This window comes from Neophocaena asiaeorientalis, unplaced genomic scaffold (genome assembly GCF_003031525.2).
Source record: "Neophocaena asiaeorientalis asiaeorientalis breed wild unplaced genomic scaffold, Neophocaena_asiaeorientalis_V1.1 scaffold327, whole genome shotgun sequence".
Taxonomy (NCBI): domain Eukaryota; kingdom Metazoa; phylum Chordata; class Mammalia; order Artiodactyla; family Phocoenidae; genus Neophocaena; species Neophocaena asiaeorientalis.
The window spans coordinates 5,435,929-5,455,621 of NW_020174560.1; the positions used below are offsets into that span (position 1 = coordinate 5,435,929).

Sequence of the window (19,693 nt, forward strand, 5' to 3'; positions counted from 1 at the left end):
ATTGATACAAACAATTAGGAGAAGTGATAGGGTAATTTCAGTAGCCACCTTAAAATTATTTCCCATTACTAGAATATATGATTCATAATATATTCATAATAATAACCTGGTAAAAAACCAGTTTAACAGGAACTTTGGTACTTCATAATGAGAAATATATCTCAGACATGCTCCTTATATGCATTCACATTATTATTCCTCAAGTTATAAGACAAGCAGATGATTTAAGAGCCATTTGTAAACTGTATGCCATTAATGATTATAAAGTCTGTTCTATTTAACAGTAACAAAGGAAATGAGTCCTTCGGCAGGAATTTACAAATAATGTGATACATGAACAGTTTTTGACACTAGGTGGAGCAGTTTCCCGGAGAAAGGCTTCCCAAGCCCTATATTCCTTTCAAAATAAGCCCAGCACTTAGACAAAGAACTCAGAACAAAAACTATCAACAATCATTAAAAACTGTTAAAGGCACTCAAATATTGAGCTATAAATAGAAGGCTGAATATATTTTGCAGATAATTTTTCTCTTTGTCATATATTTTAACCACTGAATTCTCTCGCCTTTGGGGATCAAAATGGTAGGGATTTTCTTTTTCTTTTTTTTTTAATTTTTATTTATTTATTTTTGGCTCTTCGTTTCTGTGCGAGGGCTTTCTCTAGTTACGGCAAGCAGGGGCCACTCTTCATCGTGGTGCGCGGGCCTCTCATTATCGCGGCCTCTCTTGTTGCGGAGCACAGGCTCCATACGCGCAGGCTCAGTAGTTGTGGCTCATGGGCCCAGTTGCTCTGTGGCATGTGGGATCCTCCCAGACCAGGGCTCGAACCCGTGTCCCCTGCGTTAGCAGACAGATTCTCAGCCACTGCGCCACCAGGGAAGCCCTGGTAGGGATTTTCACATTAGAACTGCCCTATCTAGATGGCAGTTGGTATGTAGAAAAGTTTGGGAACTATTCAGTTACATTGTAGAGTAGATCAAGGTTTATAAGAAGATACAACATCAAGACATTATTATCTGAATGGTATTTATGAGTCATTTGTTTAATATGACGATTTTAAATTAAGAATATAGTTTTATAGATAAAAATTGGTAGTTTAAATTCACTGGAATTAAGTTAGTAGATGTCAAGAGTGTTTTAAGTACCATGAGAAACCATGGCCATAAAACTGTAAGTTCAGAATGCAGTTATCAGGTGTAAAAATAAGATATAAATGAATAAAGAATTCTACTTAAAAATAAAAACAAAATATGACCTTTTAAAAAATTTTTTATTAATTTATTTTTGTCTGTGTTCGGTCTTTGTTGCTGCACACAGGCTTTCTCTAGTGGTGGAGAGAGGGGGCTACTCTTCGTTGTGGTGCGCGAGCTTCTCACTGCAGTGGCTTCTCTTGTTGCGGAGCACAGGCTCTAGGCATGCGGGCTTCAGTAGTTGTGGCACACGGGCTCAGTAGTTGTGCCTCATGGGCTCAGTAGTTGTGGTGCACAGGCTTAGTTGCTCCACAGCATGTGGGATCTTCCTGGATCAGGGATCGAACCCGTGTCCCCTGCATTGGCAGGAGGATTCTTAACCATTGCACCACCAGGGAAGTCCCCCAAAATGACCATTTTAATAGAAAAAAATTTTTGGCTCTTTGTTATAAAATAAGTACAGGGAAAGTTAATTGTGAGATATTTGCCCCTGTGTAAGATTCAGAGGTCTGTTTCTGCCTTAACGTTTAGGATCATTTCATCACTAAAATGGGGTAAAAATTTTACATTAAAAAAAATCCAACATGTTGATCACTATCAAATGTTTAAAGAACATCTCTGTCTATAGCACCCTGTTTCCTTTAGTGAACAAGTACTTTATAGTATGTATATAATACTTTATAGTACTGTTTTATATATATACATATATATATGTATATATATAGCTGTTTCTTACACGTTTTGACTCTTGGCTATTTATTGCCTAAAGTAAGTGTTATTTGGAGAACTGCATGGACATAGGTTGAAGTGAAATAGTGAAGCAGTTTCAGTAAGAGAACTATTGTAGTAATTGTTTAATGCCATGAGGTGGAATAATTCTTTTAAAAATTGTTAGCCAACCTGTTCACTATTTTTCCTGCTTGACTTCTGATTGTTGCTCCATAGCTTACGTGTGTATCCCTTGATAAGACAGAAAAAGAGAAGAAATTGCCAAAAGTAAGGTTCTAGTGTGACTTAGTATTGCTCTTTATAGGTATAATGACTCTGGCTATAAGCATGCAGTGACTCAGGGCTCTTGCGGGAAGACCAACAGGCCCTTCTTAGAAAGGGTCTGTTTGCCTTTTTTTGATGAGGGCATGATCAGCTATTCTCCCTGTCTTTCCCCAAGGAATGACTCATGTATTAACTCTTAAGAGCATCACCACATCAAAAGTAGAAACCAGGGTCTCCAGGACATAGGGCTGAGTTTTCACCAAACAGAAGGGTATGCACAGACTGACTGACTTCCTGCCCTTAAGTCACTATTTATTAATGTGTGTTTAAATGAAAGCTAAGAAGATTCAGTTTTGCTGAAATCTGTTCTGTTGGGTATAATTTTAAACAATTTATAACCTTTTTAAAAGCTCTTTTTATAAATATGTGGTCCATTCCTCCTAAACACTTAAACCAACTTTATGATCAAAATTGCTTAGGTTGGGCTTCCCTGGTGGCGCAGTGGTTGAGAGTCTGTCTGCCAATGCAGGGGACGCGGGTTTGTGCCCCAGTCCTGGAAGATCCCACATGCCGCGGAGAGGCTGGGCCCGTGAGCCGTGGCCACTGAGCCTGCGCGTCCGGAGCCTGTGCTCTGCAACGGGAGAGGCCACAACAGTGAGACGCCCACGTACCGCAAAAAAAAAAAAAAAAAAATTGCTTAGGTTTAGAGAAGAAAAGTGAAATATGTCTTTATTTATGGATTGATTGAATATAATAAAAAGGACTTTAAAAATAGGTCCTTATAACCTGAAGCATGAGCTATAGAGTTTACACATTTTTTGTTTTGGTTATTTTATGCTTATCGTAACACTTTTACTACATAATCTCATACATTGCTGTGTTACCTAGGTTGTGCAGGCATTATTATCATTATTTTCAGGCTTTTAATCAAATGAGGAATGTGAGATAGAAGTCTGATTACATCTAGTAAGTTACTAACAGGAACTAAAATCCACATTAACTAATGGCCAAATTACTGCTTTTTTACATATTATGCTGCATTTTATAGGGAGGGACCAGGGGCTTAAATTTGTAAACTTGGGACCTTCTTCACAAAAAGAATATAAACACTAGTTAAACTTCTCAGTGCCCTTTTGGAATCAACAGTTTTATGCTCTAGCCTTCTAGAATTTTTTCTTGTATACCATAACCTTAGGTAAGTTGTTTTCTGACTGTGATGAGAAAAGCAATGAGTAAAAGAATTTGAAGAGTACAATTCCTGTTTGTAAAAGCATTTCTAAACTCCCCTAAAAGTTGGACTTAAAGAAAACAAAGGTTTTGCAAGTCATACACACAACCATCTGTCATCTCCTTTCATTTATTTATCACCCAGATATTCCTAATGAATCACATTCCAGACTAGCCACTGACTCCTTTTGTTCCTCAGTGAAGGAGTATGGCAAACAAATGTTTTCCCAGTGAATCAGCAGAGGATTCTTGATTTTATTACCTTTGTCCTAAACTTTCCAGACAAAACTAATTGGGAATTTTGCCTTTGCGATCTCAGTTGACTTCTGTGTGTGGATGATGAATTAGGCTATGAACTGACATTACAGATGTGCAAACAACTCCAGTCTTTAGGAATGTTTTATCTGTTCTGAGGGAGCTGCCTACAGTGGAAGAATGTCTGTCTGTCTGTCTGCTCATCTTCCTTAAAAACCTCATACAGGGACTTCCCTGGCGGTCCAGTGGTTAAGACTCTGCACTTCCAATGCAGGAGACACAGGTTCGATCCCTGGTCAGGGAACTAAGATCCCACATGCTGCTGGGCACTGCCAAAAAAAACCCCAAAAAACCCTCATACATACACATACTGCGCTCTTAATGTGACATCATATTCTGCATCTTGGTTGGTAAAAAGGCTTGGCTAAATTAGGCTCATAATTAACTAATATGATCATTTTAGGTTTTCACTTTTTAAAAAATGTCTCTGGAAGAAAGGGCCCCCAAATGAACTGAACAATAAAGTTAAAAATCCAGAAAACACTTTTCCTTAAATGAAGCAGCAATACATAGACTAGTTTGTCATTTACTAATATGATTTTTTTTCAGGTTTTAAGGTGTGACTGTCCCACACCTTTCTTACAAAGATCCTAATTTGTATTTGTGGCACCAGGACTGCTTTCTCAGGGCTTCCATAGGTACTACATTATTATCAGGGCACTACTTAGAATTTCTCTTCTCTACTGGATTAGGATATTTTTGTGTGTTATAATTTCAGGAATGATAATTTTACCTCTAGGATAATTTTTTTTAATTCTAAATTTCTCTTAATTTGACAGAGCTAGTAGGATATTTACTATTCCTGAATGAATGTAAATTGTAGACGTGTAACTTTTAAAATTTATCTTAAAAGAATGTCTTAAGTTAAAATACTTTTTCCACAAATACCTATATCTGCTCTTATTAGAAATCCTACCCCCTGATCTAACTGTGGTTTTGCTCTCACCCAGACATCTTCTTGCCTGGCCAAGCACTACATCTTTTATCCTGGACAAAGCAAAATTATTCCATTATCAAAACTTTGGAAAATATAGTGTAATGCAGCTCATGAGACTAAGATATATGAGGCTTTGAACTGAAGCAAAACCAGATGTTTGATATGTCACAAATAGCTGAACTATCTTGTTGAGTTGACTTCACTTAGCATGAGTATACTGAAGTACCCACCCACCCCAAAAAAGAACCCTAAAAACCTGTCACTGATGAGAGTGTAACTTTTCATCACAGTTATAAAATTTGACCTTCCTATCATTAAAGGGAACTTCCATTGGCAGTAATTAGGAACTCTCAGGGGCAGTTAGTGAATGTTACTTATGACCTGGTTGGTAACTAGGAAATTTATAGAGCTTCCTGTGCTGGGGAATAACAACCTGGGCTGTACATAGCTGTTTAACTTCCTTTGATTACCACTATATAGATTAAAGGACACTGTCCTTAAATAGAAAAATTAACCTTTGAGGACTATCATTTGCTACTTTTCCTTAAGAAGTACTCCTTGTATTGATCTTTACTTACCTTGCCACATGGCACATTCTTTTCAATGTGCTGAGATTCATTTTATACCACAGTATATGGTCTATCTTGGTGACTGGATTTCATGTATACTTGAAAAGAATATGTATTTGGCTATTTTTGGGTGTAGTGTTCCATATTGTTCAAGTGTTCTATATCCATACTGGTTTTCAGTCTATTTATTCTATCAACTAAAAAGAGAAGTGTGTTGAAATTTCAACTCTAATTGTGGATTTGTTTATTTCTCTTTTTAGTTCTATTAGTTTTTGCTTTATGTATTTTGACATTCTGTTATTAGGTGCCTGCATATTTAGGATTATTCTGTCTTCCTGAGAATTAGCCCTTTTATCATTATGAAATGTCCTTTTTCATCTCTAGTAATATACCCTCTCCTGAAATCTACTTAATCTGGTATTAATGTAGAATACTCTGTCTTTTGTATTATTATGTTTACACGGTTTATCTTTTTTCATCCCTTTACCTTTACTTTTGGATCTGGATATTTAAAATGGGCTTTTTATGGACAGCATGTACTGAGGTCTTGCTCTTTAATTCAGTGTGACACTCTCTGCCTTTTCATTTGTATGTTTGGCCCATTTGCAATTAATGTAGTTGTCAATATGGTTGGGTTTAAGTCTATCATCAAACTGTTGGTCCCACCTATTTTTCATTCTTTTCCTGCCTTCTTTTGAATTGAACTTTTTTTTTTTGGTTTCTCCCTCCCATACTTCATGCTGTTGTTGTCATGTATTTTACTTCTACATATGTCATAGCTTTTGCTTTAAGTAACTAGTTCTTTTTTTAAGAGATTTTAAAATGAGGAAGAAAGGTGTTCTCTGTTTCCAGTGCTCTTCACTCTTTTATGTACATTAAAGTTTCCATCTGGTATCACTTTTCTTCTATCTGAGAACTTCCTTTAACATTTATCTCCTGGAACAAATTCTTTTGGCTTTTGTATGTCTGAAAATGTTATTATTTCATCTTTATTTTTGAAATATATTTTCCCTGAATTCTAGATTCACAGATTTTGTTTTTTCCTTTCAGCACTTTAGAGAAGTAATTCTATTGTCTTTTGGTCTGTTTCTGATGAGAAGTCCTATCTGTATTTTCCTGTAGATGACTCAGTCATAACTTGGAGATATTGTGGGTTTGGTTCTAGACCACTGCAATAAAACGAATATGGTGATATATAGCAAGTCACACGAATTTTTTGGTTTCCCAGTGCATCTAAAAGTTATGTTTACAATATAATGTACTCTATTAAGTGTCTAAAAAAACAATATATGTACCTTAATTTAAAAATAATGCTGTTGGAAAAATGGTGCCAATAGACTTGCTTGACGCAGGATTGCCAAAACCTTTATAATTTGTAAAAGTCACAATGTCTGCAAAGTGCATTAAAGTGAGGTATGCCTGTAATGTGTTTTTATCACCTCGGATTGCTTTTAAGACTTTCTTGATATTGCTGAATTATAGAATTTGATTATGATGTGATTATGGTGATTCTCAGCAATTTGATTATGTGTTTTATTTTCTTTATGTTGATCTTGACTTAGGTTTGTTGAATTTCTTAAATCTGTGAATTGATGGATTGATATTTTTCATCAAATCTTGAAAATACTTGACCATCCCTTCCCCAATGTGTGTGTGTGCGCACACACACACTTTACCCTCTCTTTCTGGGGTTCCAGTTACATGTATATTAGACTGTTTGGTATTATTCCACAGGTTACTGAGGTTCATTTCTTCCATAGCCTTTACTCTCTGTGTCCTTTAGTTCAAATACTTTCTATTGCCTTGTCTTCAAGTTCTCTAATATTTTCTTCTGTGGCATCTAATCTGTTGATTATCCAATGAATTTTCCTATTCGTATATTATATTTTCAGCTCTATAAGTTCCATTTTGGTTTTTTTTATACTTTATATATATATATATATATATATATATATAATGCCTGGCAGAGGAAAAAAAAAACCTTATTTATGGATTAAAAACTAGCTTTATTCAGTGGACTGAAGCCAATACACCCTCTACATCTGCTGTTCTTTTTTTTTTTTTTAATTTATTTATTTTATTTTTGGCTGCTTTGGGTCTTCGTTGCTGCGCATGGGCTTTCTCTAGTTGTGACAAGCAGGGGCCACTCCTTGTGGTGCACAGGCTTTTCATTGCGGTGGCCTCTCCTGTCGCAGAGCATGGGCTCTAGGCGCGTGGGCTTCAGTAGTTGTGGCTCGTGGGCTCTAGAGTGCACACTCAGCAGTTGTGGCACATGGGCCTAGTTGCTCCGCGGCATGTGGGATCTTCCCGGACCAGGGCTCGAACCTGTGTCCCTTTCATTGGCAGGTGGATTCTTAACCACTGCACCACCAGGGAAGCCCATTTTGTTTTTTTCTTATACTTTATATTTCTTCCCTCATTGTGTTTATCTTTTCCTTTAAATCAGGGATCAGCAAACTGTTTCTGTAAAGGGCCATATAAGTGTTTTAAACTTCATAGGCCATAGAGTCTTTGTCAGAGTTACTCAGTTTTGCCATTACAGCACAGAATTAGACAGAGATGATATGTAAATAAATATACATGGCTGCATTCTTTGAAACTTTATTTGTAAAACTGGTGGTGGGCTGAATTTGGCCCCTGGGTTGAAGTTTGGCAATTGTTGCTTTAAATCTTTGAACATATTTATAGTCACTGTTTTTAAGTCCTTGTCTGCTAATTCCATAATCTCTGACATTTCTGGGTCTGTTTCTATTGATTAATGTTTCTCCAGGTTATGTGTCATATTTTCCAAACTGCTTCACATCATATCTAGTTATTCCTTATTGGACGCTGGAGTGTGGTATTAAGTTGTTGATTGTATGGATTTTGTTACCTTCTTTTACAGAGTGTCAATTTTTTGTTTTGGGGGCAGTACCAGTGGATCAACTTGATCTATTTAAGGCTTTTTTAAAAACCCTATTATGGTCTGTCTAGAGTAGCTTTTACTGTAGGCTCTTTCCAAGGTCTTCCCTGAATGTTGAGTCTCTCCACTCTAGCTAGATGAAGTTCAAGTGTTTCCCAGCCCTGTGTGAAGTCTAGGAATTGTTCAGCTTACAACCCTCTATTGTTCTTTTCTCACTAATTGTACTTTGCCTGGCCTTATGAAATCTCATCATAGCATGCAGTGGAGCTTTGTGTGCCAGAGTCTCAAGGGGACCCCCATGCACACATGTAGAGTCCTTTCTCTGCATAGCTTTCTCTTCACTAGTATTCTGCGCCACAGATTTCAACCACTCAGCCCCCGTGAACTCAGATTTTCTTCTCAGTGCAGCAAGACCACCATGCTTTGCTTAGGGTCTTTGTCTTTGGACTATGGACTTTACTGCAGACACAGAATGTGTCTACAAGTGGAAAGCCAGAGTCATCACAAGGCTTCCTCATTTGTATCCCTTCTCTCAGCAGTCAGAAGTATACTGCCTGTGGTACAGTGTCTGAAAAAAATTGTTCCACGTATTCTGTTTAGTTTTCCAGTTGTTTAGTGTAGGAGTGTACGTCTCTACCAGTCGCTTCATGATATGAGGCAGAAAACCCTCAGCCACAGGCCAGAATCTCTAGCCCATATATGTCAATACTTGCATACTCCCATGAGAGCTGGAATGTCCTGCTCAGTACGTTGTGTTATTTTTATGTTTTATAGTGGATCTTTCCAGGTAGACTTTGCTGCTTATACTGTAGCTGTTTGTCTTTATCCCTCATCTCTTCATTTAGTATGGTTTAAATGTGATTCGTTCGTATTTGATACATTGTAGTAGGAATTGTAGGTTTTAGAAAACAGACTTAAAAGGTAGTTTGAATATGTGTAACTTTTAAAATTCTCTTAATCAAAATGATTGTTTTTTAGTTTTTGTGTTTGGATTTTTCATGTAAACTAATATTTATCTCAGTTAAGTCTGTTATATTTAGGAACCATTAACCTATAATGTTGAAAAGAACTTGTGAGGTTTCCTATCAGTTAACACAGTCTAAACTAAAATGTCAAGGTACAGGTTAAATGGGCTCTTGAGAATGAACAAAGGACAAGAAGCTGAGTTATTCATGTTCATTTTGTCTGGGAACCACCACATCTGCCTCTAAGGCTGAGTAATCATGACCTATTAGTGTGGTTATGGAAAGTATATATCAGTTTAACTGTGTGAACCATCCTTTCTTTAGGGAAAATATTCTCATCAGATTGCTGAAAATTTCCCTTTTTAGAACATTTAAAATTAAAACTATGAATCAGTCTTTTATCTTGTTGGATAACCTGTTTAATCTGTTGGGGTGCATAGTTTATTCTTGTTTCTGGAATAGAAATGTAGGTTTTTCCTTCCTATATAATCCCAGAAATCTTATAATTTTAGTGTCTAGGACGGTTCAATTTTTTTTCACCTAGAGTTCATTTCTAGAGGACAGTTGTAGGGATATCATGGACAGACTCTTGAATTTCTTTTGTTTTGCCTAGTAGTATCACATTTCTCTTTTGTGTTTTCAAACAGTAAATGTGGAAGTTACAGGGGTTTTTAAAAAATATTTATTTTCTTTATTTTTTTTGGCTGTGATGGGTCTTAGTTGTGGCACGCAGGATCTTCATTGAGGCACACGGGATCTTTCGTTGCAGCATGTGGACTTCTGTCTAGTTGTGGCACACAGGCTCCAGGGCACGTAGGCTCTGTAGTTGTGGCGCGCAGGCTTCAGAGCACATGGGCACTGTAATTTTGCAGCAGGTGGGCTCTCTCATTGAGGCACACAAGCTCAGTAGTTGTGGTGTGTGGGCTTAGTTGCCCCGCAGCATGTGGGATCTTAGTTCCCTGACCAGGGGTCGAACCTGTATCCCCTGCATTTGAAGGCGGATTCTTTACCACTGGGCTGCCAGGGAATTCCCCCCCACCCTTTTTTAAATTGCATCTGATGTTAGCTGTAAGTAAGTGTATAGTGAGAAATTTTTCACTAATTGTTTAGTTACTCTGAATTCTACAAACTTTAAACTTGGGTTTGTGTGTGTGTGTGTAGGATCACAAAATAATTCTTTTTTCTTTAACTGAAATCTCTTTTGTGCACATAATATTCAAAGAAACAGTTGTAGATTTCATGGTTAATCACAATTTTTCAATAAAAGTTCCTTTTTTAGAGATTCTATAATCATTTTTAAACTTATTATCACTATTTATTGATTTCTATGAATTAAAATTCAAGAAAAAGATGAACAGACTAAAAATTCACATAAATTTTTTTTTTTTGGTCCAGAAGAAAACCTTATAGTTAATTGAGTCAGTGCTAAGTGTAGGATTTCATTTTTTAGATTTTTATTTGAACACAAAATGCAACTGTATTTAAGGAGAAATGTAGCTTAGATTTATGAATGTCTTTCTTTTTCGTATTAACATGCAACAGAAAAATTTGTTTAATGTCACCTTTTATCTGGATAGCAGTAGGAGTTCTTTAATGTTTTATTTCCATCACTACATCTTATGCACTTTGTCTTTGAGCCACAAATTCTTTCACCATGTGGTTTAAAAAGACTTTCTTATGGGCTTCCCTGGTGGCACAGTGGTTGAGAGTCCTCCTGCCGATGCAGGGGACACGGGTTTGTGCCCCAGTCTGGGAAGATCCCACATGCCGTGGAGCGGCTAGACCCGTGAGCTATGGCCGCTGAGCCTGTGCATCTGGAGCCTGTGCTCCGCAACGGGAGAGGCCACAACAGTGAGAGGCCCGCATACTGCAAAAAATAAATAAATAAATAAAAAGGTTTTCTTATATCCAAAGATCACTTACTGTATGTGTATCTATATATACATACATATGTATGTGTGTGTATATAATTTTATTCTACAAATACAGTACTTTTGTTCATAACAGCTAATGGCTAATACTTTTTGAGGGCTTATTATATGCCCAGCACTGTTCTAAGCCTAGTACTTTATATGTGTGTTACAGTAACATGTTAAGAATATCCAACTTCTAGAGTTTACACTTCATGAGAACTTTGGAAATTAGCAATAGATTTTATTGACATCTTGATTATGTTAGGGGTTTTTGAATTTTGGAGCTAGATAAAAACATAAGATGAATCTAATTCTTTTGCCTTGCAGAAGAGTAGCTTGAGGTCCAGAAAGGTTAAGTGACTTGTCTGAGTTTGCTTATTTTCTGACACCTAATAGCCTATTAGAACCTAACCTATTTGAAACTCTAAAGGAGCTTGTTTAAAACATACAGGTTGGGGGGCTTCCCTGGTTGCACAGTGGTTAAGAATCTGTCTGCCAATGCAGGGGACACGGGTTCGAGCCCTGGTCCGGTAAGATCCCACGTGCTGCAGAGCAACTAAGCCCATGTGCCACAACTGCTGAGCCTGTGCTCTAGAGCCCGCAAGCCCATGTGCCGCAACTGCTGAAGCCGGCGCGCCTAGAGCCCATGCTCCGCAACAAGACAAGCCACCTCAATGAGAAGCCTGCACTCAGCAACAAAGACCCAACGCAACCAAAAATAAAAATAAATAAATTTTAAAAAAAATCAATTAGTTAAAATAAATAAATACATAAAACATACAGGTTGGGAATTCCCTGATGGTCCAGTGGTAAAGAATCTGCCTTAAAATGCAGAGATGCAGGTTTGATTCCTGGTCAGGGAACTGGGATTCCACATGCCTCAGGGCAACTAAGTCTGCACGCCACAACTACTAAAGCTTACATGCCTCAACTAGAGAGCCTGCGTGCCCGCAAACTACAGAGCCCACATGCTCTGGAGCCCGCGTGCCACAATTACAGAGCCCAGGCACCCTGAAAGCCTGTGCGCCACAACTAGAGAGAAGCCTGCGTGCCACAGCGAAAGATCCTGAAAGATCCCGCATGCCTCAACGAAGATCCTGCATGCCTCAACTAAGACTCGATGCAGCCTAAAATAAAACAAATAATAAATAAATCTTAAAAAAAAAACCCTGAATCTTAAAAAATAATAAAAATAAAATAAAACATACAGGTTCCCATGTCCATCTATTGAATCAACTTATGCTTAGGGGACGCTGAAATTTATATTTTTAACAAAGTCCATAGTTGATTCTTATGCAGACACCTCGTCATGGCATACATGTTAATTTGGAAACCACTGTGTTTAAACCTTTATCACACATCTAAATGTTAATTCATTTTAATCTATATGATTATTATTAATTTGTAATATTTCTAAATAAAGGTACAAAGCAGCCCAAAAGCTTCCATAGAAAAAATTAGTTTAAAAGAAAAACTAACTGATACTGATTCCACAGTTTTATTTTTGTTTTGGGATGTCAGTGGGAAAGATAAGTGATGTAATTACTTCATCAACTTTTTTTTTTTTGAAGTATAGTTACTTTACAATGTTGTGTTAGTTTCAAGTGTATAGCAAAGTGATTCAGTTATATGTGTGTGTGTGTGTGTGTGTGTGTATATATATATATATATATATACTTTTTCAGATTCTCTTCCATTTTAGGTCATTGCAAGATACTTAGTAGAGTTTCCTGTGCAATACAGTAGGTCCTTGGTTACCGATTTTATATGTAGTAGTGTGTATCTGCTAATCCCAAACTCCTAATTTCCCACCCCCACCCCCACTGTCCCCTTTGGTAACCGTAAGTTTGTTTTCTATGTCTGCATCAACTGTTTTTTAAGTAAGGACAAAATATAGTATTCTCAAATTATGCCTAAAGGAATAGGGGCACAGGAGGTTTTTATCACAGGGGATGGCATTCTTACAAAAGAGATATGTGGATAAATAAAATAAGAATCAAGACAGAAATCATATGGTTTCCAGGGTCTAGTGTTGGGGGAAGGAGATTGACTACAAAAGGACACAAGAGAACTTTTTGCAGTGACGGGACTGTTCTGTACCTTTATCTTGATAGGTTATGGTTATACGACTGAATGTAATTGTCAAAGCTTATTGAACTACTGACCTAAAAAAATGGCTCTTACTATATGTAAATTATACCTGAGTAGATTTGAAATTGGTTTTTAAGAAAGCAAACCATAAGAGATTCTGGAAAGGATTATTTTTTCAAATTATCAGTTGCATCTTGAAGTATTAGGTAGATTCTTGTTCTTTAAAAGCTAACATTTTTCTATTAATATAGAGTGATTAAGGTACCATTAAAATAACATGTCTATTAATAATTGCTTTCTCTTTAATATTTCTCATCAGAGATTTCTCATATTTTTTTGTAGGGTCCACATATAGCTTCAGTTACATTAGCTGCTTATGAATGCAATTCAGTTAATTTCCCTGAACCACCCTATCCTGATCAGATTATTTGTCCAGATGAAGAGGGCACTGAAGGAACCATTTCTTTATGGAGCATCATCTCAAAAGTTAGGATTGAGGCCTGCATGTGGGTAAGATGTCCATTTTCATATTTGTTCAAAATTAACCTCACTGTCCTGATTCTTTGTACCTCATTGAAATTGAAGCCAGACATATACCAAGTCAGTAGATAATTAATTCATAAAGTTACCAGCTTCCTAGCTTCCATGTAAAAGAAACCTTTAGAGCTTCTCCTGTTCATGAATAACATTCAGAAGGAAGGCAGGAAACCTTAGGTACCAGGAAGCATTGATACCAAGTAGACAATAGCAGGGAAAAGGAGTATAGATGGTGCAACTATACTACTTTGTAAAGTTTTACTAACGTTTATAAAACTTGATAAACACATAGCAAATGGTTATATATCAGTCCAAATTAGGTAAGTATTATATGTCTCTCTCCTAGATTTAAATACTCTGTGTTTATTCTTAGAAGACTCATTTCATTTTCTGAGTTGTTGTAATACTAAAGTAAGGTCAGACATTTCTTAATAAACTAAGCTTTACTGCATTGGAGGTATCAGACTATATGGTGACCTTACTTTCAGAAGTTCCAATTATTCTTTTTATGGCTTGCTTAATATATTTTGGGAAATTTTGGACTACATGATCAGTGGTAGATGTATTTTAATCTGCATATCCACACAAAGCATTTTTATATGCTTAAATTCATTCACATGTATATCATTGAGGAATAGTTCATTTGCTAAAGACTTCCTGTTACCATTTGAATTATTTTTTAATTCATCATTTGGAATCACTAAGTTTTATGTTCCCTGTAACTTTTTTTCCCCTAACAGTTTCTTATAAAATGAAAAATGTGGAACACATCACTTAAAACTCTTAATTAAAATTAACGTGAATAGAATGCCCACAGAAGAGGCAGAGTTTTCAAACACATTCAAGTGTTTATGTCGTGTTTTAAAAGAATGAAAAGGGAAATGCCATATATTGAATTTGCTGAATATGAAAGACAGGAAAAATTGTCATATTTCCTGTTACTCTTTTATAAATGCTGGAAACAAATTCATTATACTAGTTGCATATGTATTATAAATTTTACCACATTAGTCTTTTTTTTTTTAACATCTTTATTAGAGTATAATTGCTTTACAATGGTGTGTTAGTTTCTGCTTTACACATTTGTCTTTTGATGAAAAGCTATTAATAAGATAACTAGATATTCGGAACATGCTAGAAAAGGAGTATGTATATAGCCTTCAATTTTCTGTTGTTCTTTCAAAAATGATTTATGTGGCTAGATTAACACTAATGCCAACAAAGAAAATTTTTCATCCCAGCTGGCAGTGATAACTGCTTCTTCCAAAGTGCATATTGTCTGAAGCACTCATTTGGCCTGGCTCCATGCATGCCTCAAATTAGTTAAATTGGCTGGTGTAGTGGCTTACTTCCCCAAATAAACTTTAAGCTCCTCAAAAAATTCAGACTGTACCTTTAATTTATTACTCACAGCAATCAGCATTAGGCTTTGCTCATAGTTCAAGAATACCAGTAGGGCTTCCCTGGTGACGCAGTGGTTGAGAGTCCGCCCGCCGACGCAGGGGACACGGGTTCGTGCCCCGGTCCAGGAAGATCCCACATGCTGCAGAGCGGCTAGGCCCGTGAGCCATGGCGGCTGAACCTGCGCGTCCGGAGCCTGTGCTCCGCAACGGGAGAGGCCACAACAGTGAGAGGCCCGCATACCGGAAAAAAAAAGAATACCAATAAATACTGATTGTCTGAATGTTTGTTTGTTCTTCATATTCCCTTCTTTGAAACTGTCTTTTGTTATGTAAAAAAGGTAGCACATATCAAGTTCTGCTTAAATTCGTTCCTTTTGTTTTCACCATTTACAAAGAGTCCTTTCATCAAAGGATGCTGGGAAAACTGAATATCCACATGCAAAAGAGAGAGGTTGGATCCTTATCTTACACCATATGTAAAAATTAACTCAAAATTCATCAAAGACCTAAACTTAAGAGTTAAAACTATAAGACACTTAGAAGAAAATATAGAAACAAATCTGCCTGGTGATTTGGCAGTGGTTCTTAAATAAGACATCGAAAGCAGAGGCAACCAAAGAAAAAAATAAATAAATTGAACTTAGCTAAAATTAAAACTTCTTGTACATCAAAGGACACACTATCAAGAGAGTTAAAAGACAACCCACAAAAAGGGAGAAAATGTTTAAAAGTCATATATCAGATAAGGGTTTAATATTCAGTATGTTTAAAGAACTACACAACTCAACAACAAAAAGACAAACAACCCAATTAAAAAATGGGCAAAGGATTTGAATAAACATTTCTCCAAGGAAGACATACATATGGCCAATAAGTGCACAGAAAGATTCTCAATATCATTAGTCATTGGGGAAATGCAAATCCAAACCAGAAGGAAATACCTCTTCACACAGATTAGGATGGCTATTATTTTTTTAGAAAACAAAAAATAACAAGTGTTGGTGAAGATGTGGAGAAATTGGAACCCTCATAGATTGCTGGTGGGAATGTAAAGTGATTTAGTTGCTGTGGAAAAGAGTTTGGTGGTTTCTCAAAAATGTAAACATACATTTACTATGTGACCCTCCTCTAATTCCATTCCTACGTAAATACCCAAAAGAACTGAAAACTGGGACTCTAATATGTACAGAAACTTGTAGTTCATTGTTCAGCAACATTATTCACATTATCAGAAAGGTGGAAACAATCCAAGTGTCTCTTAACAGATAAATGGATAAACAAAGAGTATTATATACACATAATAGAATACTATTCAGCCATAAAAAGGAATGAAGTTCTTATACATGCTGCAATATAGATGAACCTAGAAAAACATTATGGTAAATGAAATAAGCCAGACATAGAAAGACAGATATTGTATGATTCCACTTATTTGAGCTATCTAGACAATTCAGATTCATAGAGACAAAAAGTAGGTTTGAGGTTACCAGGGTTGTGGGGAATGAGAAGTTAATGTTTAATGGGTATAGAGTTTCCATTTGGGTGAAGAAAAATATTGAAAATATAATGATGATGGTTGCACAACATTGTGAATACAACTAATGCCACTAAATTTTATATTTAAAAATGGTTAACTGGGATACACTCATAAAAAGTCAATACTGGGACTTCCCTGGTGGTCCAGCAGTTAAGACTCCACTGTGTTCCCAATGCAGGGGGCCCGGGTTTGATCCCTGGTCTGGAAACTAGATCCCGCACACCACAACTAAAGACCTGGCACAGCCAAATAAATAAATAAATGTTAAAAAAAAAAAAAAAGTCAATACTACTGAAGTTGAGAAATGTTGATTTAGAGTGTATTGGCCTTGATTCTTATATCTTACCCTTTCATAAAATTGATCCCATTTGTGTTCACATCCATATATTTTTTTTTCAGGGGAATATCTTGCTTGATTAAAAACTGTTATGTTATTTAAAATTTTTACCTAATTTGTACTTTACGAAGTAAAATATCTTTATAGACTTCACTATCATTATAAATATAGTAAATCAGTAAAATCATTAAAATACATAGTACCTCCAATTATAAGATAAAGACCAGGGTCAACCTCAGTTTCAACTTGTTCACATAAGTCTTTGGAGCCCATTAAGATGAATTGTTTGGTGCTGCTGATAAGTAGGTTACCTTTTTTCAGTTTTTATCTTTTTCACCTTTCACAATTTGACTATATCACTAGTGTAAGGCTTCACAAATTTTCTTTTCAGTTATAAATTCCAATAATAGTTATTAAACCTCCAAGCATTGGAGATTCAGAGTGAGCAAAACTTAACAGTCTCTACCCTCATGGAGCTTTACATTCTAGTGAGGGAAATAATTATGGAAAAATATATATATAAGTATTGTCGAAAAATTATATAAATAAATATTTAAACAAATTGAGATAACTGCTATGAAGGAGAAATTTATTGCATAACACAAAAATGTTTTCCTAGTCTGTGATTCAGGGAAGGTTTCCTTGAAATAGCAGTGTTTCAATGGATATCTAAGGCTAATAAGGAGTACAGTGAGGAGGCAGGATGGTGGCAGGGCAGAGGAGAGGAAGCATGTGTGATGACTTTCAGATAGAGAACATCACCTTTTTTTTTTTTTTACAATGAACATTGTGGTACATGACTCTTTTTGTTGTTGTCCATTTTATTGCCATATAGTTGCTTGTAGTAATCTCTCAGGGTATATGCCCAGTAGTGGGATCGCTAGGTGGTATGGTAGTTCTATTTTTACTTTTTTAAGGAACCTCCGTACTGTTCTCCATAGTGGCTGTATCAATTTACATTCCCACCAACAGTGCACGAGGGTTCCCTTTTCTCCACACCATCTCCAGCAATTATTGTTTGTACATTTTTTGAGAGAAATGTCTGTTTAGGTCTTCTGCCCATTTTTGGACTGGGTTGTTTGTTTTTTTTGATATTGAGTTGCATGAGCTGCTTGTAAATTTTGGAGATTAATCCTTTGTCAGTTGCTTCATTTGCAAACATTTTCTCCCATTCTGAGGGTTGACTTTTCGTCTTGCTTATGCTTTCCTTTGCTGTGCAAAAGCTTTTACGTTTCATTAGGTCCCATTTGTTTATTTTTGGTTTTATTTCCATTTCTCTAGGAGGTGGGTCAAAAAGGATCTCGCTGTGATTTATGTCATAGACTGTTCTGCCTTTGTTTTCCTCTAAGAGTTTGATAGTGTCCAGTCTTACATTTAGGTCTTTAATCCATTTTGAGTTTATCTCTGGTCTTTCTATCCTGTTCCATTGATCTACATTTCTGTTTCTGTGCCAGTACCATACTGTCTTGTTTACGGTACCTTTGTAGTATAGCCTGAAGTCAGGGAGACTGATCCTCCAGCTCCGTTTTTCTTTCTCAACGTGCTTTGGCTCTTCGGGGTCTTTTGTGTTTCCATACAAATTGTGAAATTTTTTGTTCTAGTTCTGTGAAAAATGCCATTGGTAGCTTGATAGAGATTGCATACTCCCTTTTCTTCTTGATGAGTCTGGCTAATGGTTTATCAATTTTGTTTATCTTCTCAAAGAACCAGATTTTACTTTTATTGATCTTTGCTATCATTTCCTTCATTTCTTTTCGATTTATTTGTGATCTAATCTTTATGATTTCTTTTCTTCTGTTAACTTTGGGGTTTTTTTGTTCTTCTTTCTGTAATTGCTTTAGGTGTAAGGTTACGTTGTTTATTTGAGATGTTTCTTGTTTCTTAAGGTAGGATTGTATTGCTATAAACTTCCCTCTTAGAACTGCTTTAGTCTCTGAGACTGTCCTCAATTCTTTTCATTCTTTTTTCTTTGTTCTTCTCTGCAGTAGTTATTTCCACTATTTTATCTTTCAGGTCACTTATCCGCTCTTCTGCCTCCGTTTTTCCGCTATTGATCCCTTGTAGAGAATTTCTAATTTCGTTTATTGTGTTGTTCATCACTGTTTGTTTGCTCTTTAGTTCTTCTGGGTCCTTGTTAAACGTTTCTTTTATTTTCTGCATTCTGTTTCCAAGATTTTGCATCATTTTTACTATCATTATTCTGAATTGTTTTTCAGGTAGACTGCCTATTTCTTCTTCATTTGTTAGGTCTGGTGGGTTTTTAGAAAATCACCTTTTAAGCTCATTTCTTTTCTTTTTTTTTTAAAGACTTCTTTTATTATTTATTTATTTTATTTATTTTTGGCTGTGTCGGTTCTTAGTTGCGGCACGCAGGATCTTTTGTTGAGGCATGCAGGCTCTTCGTTGCGGTACGCGGGCTTCTCTCTAGTTGTAGCATTGGGTTTTCTCTTCTCTAGTTGTGGCACGCAGGCTCCAGGGCATGTGGGATCTGCAGTTGTGGCTTGTCGGTTCCAGATCACATGGGCTGTGTAGTTGTGGCACACAGGCTTAGTTTCCCCTCAAGATGTGGGATCTTAGTTCCCTGAGCAGGGATCAAACCCATGTCTCCTGCATTATAATGCGGATTCTTTACCATTGGACTACCAGGGAAGTCCCTAAACTCAATTATTTGTTAAGTTCATGGTTTTGTTTTTTGGGAGTTTTTTTCCTATTGTGGTAAAATGTACATAACATAGTTTACCATTTAATCATGTTTAAGTGCACAATTTACTGGCATT

At 36.4% G+C, this 19,693-nt stretch overlaps 1 protein-coding gene across 3 annotated transcripts in view; it reads left to right on the plus strand.

Annotated features, from left to right (window-relative positions):
• Nucleotides 1-19,693, plus strand: part of VMP1 (vacuole membrane protein 1) — a 120,916-nt gene that overhangs the window by 36,884 nt on the left and 64,339 nt on the right. For all 3 annotated transcript variants that reach the window (XM_024757591.1, XM_024757592.1, XM_024757593.1), the window contains one exon: nt 13,445-13,612. In XM_024757591.1, the coding sequence (XP_024613359.1) occupies nt 13,445-13,612 (168 nt within the window). The remainder of the gene's footprint in view (nt 1-13,444; nt 13,613-19,693) is intronic.